This window comes from Myotis brandtii, unplaced genomic scaffold, assembly GCF_000412655.1.
Source record: "Myotis brandtii unplaced genomic scaffold, ASM41265v1 scaffold486, whole genome shotgun sequence".
Classification (NCBI taxonomy): domain Eukaryota; kingdom Metazoa; phylum Chordata; class Mammalia; order Chiroptera; family Vespertilionidae; genus Myotis; species Myotis brandtii.
The window spans coordinates 1,221,067-1,225,445 of NW_005368569.1; the positions used below are offsets into that span (position 1 = coordinate 1,221,067).

General features: G+C 45.5%; 1 protein-coding gene across 1 annotated transcript in view; it reads right to left on the reverse strand.

Annotated features, from left to right (window-relative positions):
- Window positions 1–3,052, reverse strand: part of GFOD2 (glucose-fructose oxidoreductase domain containing 2) — a 13,374-nt gene extending 10,322 nt beyond the window's left edge. Inside the window, exon 1 of the mRNA XM_005876410.2 lies at window positions 2,672–3,052. Within this exon, the coding sequence (XP_005876472.1) occupies window positions 2,672–2,930 (259 nt within the window). The 5' untranslated portion in view covers window positions 2,931–3,052. The remainder of the gene's footprint in view (window positions 1–2,671) is intronic.
- Window positions 3,053–4,379: the final 1,327 nt, after the last annotated feature.

Genomic DNA, 4,379 nt, shown 5'->3' on the forward strand with positions numbered 1-4,379 from the left:
ACACACACATATATATATAGATAGATAGATAGATTCCTACATGGGGGCACACAGTTAGGTGGAATGGCAGTGAGGGTCTTTTGGGATACTGGCTCTAAGGACCTTTAAATACACTGTACAGGAGACCTGACTTCCCCTTGTAATGTGATGCCAGTGTCTTTCTTGGTCAGCATTTGCAGGAAGTCATATACATGCTGGACAGGCTGAATGATGCCCCTATTTTACCCTCATTTCACAGTGGCCCACAGAGATTGAGAGGGACAGAAATAGGACCAGAAATGGGGTTTGATGTCATGGTCAGTTTGGTGTTCTGCGTACAGCAGTTCATATAACTACACCGTCCTTTGGGAAAACTAGAGGAGTTCTTCTGGCCTCTTCCATATATGTTAAAGTGAAGTCAGAATTCTCACTAAAAAAAAAAAAGGGAAAGCATTTGCTTTCACAACAGTCTTAGTGATTCCTTTGGGGCCTGAGTGGGCAATGCCTGAGGGACATGGGCTCTCCCAGGCCCACCAACGCCTGGGATCATGTACCACCAAGGACACTCATTCACACTTCTTCCTGACAACAGAGACATGGAGAGAAGCCTAATGACCCTGCTTCACCAAGGGCTGGGACACAAGATTCTAGAAGTTTCCGATCATTCCTGTACTTCCTGTACATTCCTGTTTATATTAAATGGCCCAAAGTCAGCCTTTTCCCATACCAGGAACCTGAAAATAGCAGCCTTGTGGCCAAAGAATCCTGGGATTTTACCTTTCTTCCTACAGAGCTTGGAAAGGTTTTCTGTGGGGACCCTAAAATTCAAGAAGTCTCTAGAACTCCACCTCTTGACATACCTGGCCTCACCAACCTGCATTCATGCCACAAAGGATGGCAAAAAGTCAAGTGGCCATGGTAGCTCAATTCCCTTGAAACAGCCCTCTGTTAAAGTGTTGGCTTACGCCAAAGCCGGTTTGGCTCAGTGGATAGAGCGTCGGCCTGCGGACTGAAGGGTCCCAGGTTCGATTCCGGTCAAGGGCATGTGCCTTGGTTGCGGGCACATCCCCGGTGGGAGATGTGCAGGAGGCAGCTGATCGATGTTTCTCTCTCATCGATGTTTCTAGCTCTCTATCTCTCTCCCTTCCTCTGTAAAAAATCAATAAAATATATTAAAAAAAAAAAGTGTTGGCTTAGGTCTACTTTTAACTCAATCTGGGAGCCATTCATTATCTGCTTTCCTAAGAATTAGAGCCAATGAACAGCTCCAATGTTACATACATCCTCAGAGAGAGAGAGAGAGAGCTCTTTGGAAAAGAAAGCCAGCCACCTATAATTTTTGGTCAAAACTTACATGCCTCAAATCAACAACTAGACAGACTCATGTTCTTGCTCATTCAATGAACATTTATCCTTCCCTACCCAATGGGCCAAAAGTGACAAACACCCTCTAACCTGAGAACAAGGAATAAACAAAAAAACAAAAAAACAGAGCCTTGGACCCTTCACCATGGTAGTGGCCAGAAGGTGTGGTGGTCAGCCAAGACACAGGGACCTTCGACTGCATTCGAGAAACACTTGGTTCCTATCAAATTATAATATTCTGTCAATTAATTATATGCTATCTGAATTATTATTTGTCTTTTCTCATTTATCTTGTAATGTGCGTTATTTCTAGGCTCTTCAATTGGGCTGTGAAATCTGAAGGTAAGGAGAGCTCTCTGAACCAACCCCACTTTGAATGTCCAGAATAATATCAGGACAGTGCCTGGCACACAGAAGGCATTTAAAAAATTGTGTATGGCCTGGCCGGCGTGGCTCAGTGGTTGGCCATCGACCTATGAACCAGGAGTTCATGGTTCAATTCCTGGTCAGGGCACATGCCCGGGTTGCGGGCTTGATTCCGTGTGGGGCATGCAGGAGGCAGCCAATTAATGATTCTCTCTCATCATTGAAGTTTCTAACTCTTTCTCTCTCTCCCTTCCTCTCTGAAATCAATAGAAATATATATATTTGAAAAACCGCTGGATGAATGTTTACTGATTTGTTTTCCTATTAAAGTAGATTCTGGCTTATATAAGACAAAGAGAAGAGTTTTTCTAGTTGACAGGAAAGAAGCCTAACAGGAACTGTAGGAAAATGGCTTAGCAAGCTACGCCCAGCCAGGGGCAGGAGGTTGCTGAGCCAACTGCTTCCCGAGGGAACAGAGATGTGAGCAGGCTGTCCCACGGATCCTGTCGGGGCAGCCCAGTGCTGTGGAGCGCCTTCCTGCCCTCGGGCATACAAGATTGCCAAGTCTGGCAGGAAGGGTGTGTGCTCAAACTAGTCAAGGCCTAACAAAACATTGGAAGTGGCAGCCTCGCTACACACCCTCCCCTCCCTTTCTGTGGTGATGCATGGCACAGAAATGGAAGAACAAATCTGTCAATTACCCAGTGCCCAGGTCTTTGAACTCTGACGTCATAGAGAGAAACTTTTCACATTGCCTGAAATGTAATACTCTCTCGTCCCTGTGACAAGCCAACTCTTGAGGCATTGGCTTGATTTCTTCTCAGAGATTTACTTACGGGAGGTGGGCAAGGCTGTCTTCCCCAGCATTAGAGCACTGCCCCAGAGTACCAGCCCCTGCAGACTCAAGCCCAGAAAGGATCACCCAGAGGGAAGCACAATCTGCCTGTCTGCCCGTCCGTACCTAGAGCCTTCACAGATATTTGCCGGGTGAGCGGAGGGGGGATATTGATGCACACCAGGTCCACGTCTTGGTGCAGTAAGACATCGTCCGTCTGGCTGGTGTAGAAGGTGATGTTCATCTCCTCTGCAAGCTGTTTCGCCTCCTCCTCAGTCTTCCCCCACAGTGCCTCCACGGTGAACCCTTCTGCCCTCAGCAGTGGGACCAGAACCCGGGCGGAGCTGCCAGTCCCAAACACGCCCACTCCTGGGAGCATCTTCATGCCGGATTCTCTGTTCACCAACTCATCTCCTCACAAGAGCCTCCAACATGAAGACGACCATCCCACAGTCCTGGTCAAACATGGCTCCTGGAACAGCAAGAGTACACTGGCTATTAGTGAAGGGCACACTCAGTTGAGGCTCTCTGGCTTATTCGGAAGCAAAAAGTTCTCAAAAGCACAAAGGAAACACTCCTCCGAAATGAAAAGCTGCATAAGCTTCTCGCAGGGAGACTGAAGGATATTAGCAAAATCCATCTCCTGGAAGAGGGGAAAATAAAAATATGAGCAAAGCTGGGTTCAAATCCCTATTCTGTTACTTAATTTCCTGTGTGACTCTGGTCAACACATTATACTTTCAGGGCCTAATGGTAAAAGTTCATGAAGAGTGGGAAACAAAAACCAGTAAAAGATGAAAAAGAACTACCTAAGAGCTATAGAGATTATAATTTTTAAAAAGTTTATGGTAGCAGCCCTTGCTGGCTAGCTCAGTTGGCTGAGCATCGTCCAGATACGCCAAGATTGGAGGTTTTACCCCTGATGCGGGCACATGTAAGAGTTAACCAATGAATGCATAAATACTACCTGAGATGATATTTTTTGTATACAGATATTCACACCAACACTGACTATGGTAGTGAAAAATTGGGAAACCATCTAGATGTTCAATAACAGTAATGCAGTTTTTTGGTGTGTTTTTTTTTTGTTAATCTTCACCCAAGGACATATTTTTCCATTGATTTCTAGAGAGAATGGGAGACAGAGAGGAACATCGACATGAGACAGACACATGGATTGGCTGTCTCCCACAAGTGTCCCCACTGGGGCTGGGGAACCTGTAATTGAGGTACGTGCTCTTGACTAGGACTCGAACCCATGACCCTCTGGTCCACAGGCTGAGGCTCTAACCACTGAGCGAGCAACTAGCAGCTCTATTGCTTTGAGAGAGTGGAAGGGAAGCAGGGAGGGAGGGAGGGAGAGAGAAAAAGATTGATGTGAAAGACACATAAACTGGTTGCCTCCTGCATGGGTCCCCGGCCCGATGAGGATCAAACCCACAACCCAGATATGTGCCCTTGACCGGAAATCGAACCCGTGGCCCTTCATTGTTTGGGATGATGCTCTAACCATTGGGGGGAACACTGGCCAGTGCAGTAATGCGTTTGACAAATAACACTACAGGCCCTCAATAACCTGAAAGACATCATCATATATTCCTTAAAAAGTGGGAAAACAAAACATTGTGTGCAGTATGACATCAATTTTGTTTTTGTTTAAAGCATTATATATATATATATGAAAATATTCAAGGATATCTATAACGTATCTCTAAACATATTACACATAACAGTAGAAGGACCGGAATACACCTGAATTTCATAATGATTACTCAGGCTGATGGGATTCAGGGTGATTTTTGTTTTTTAAACATTGCCAAATTTTCTACAATGG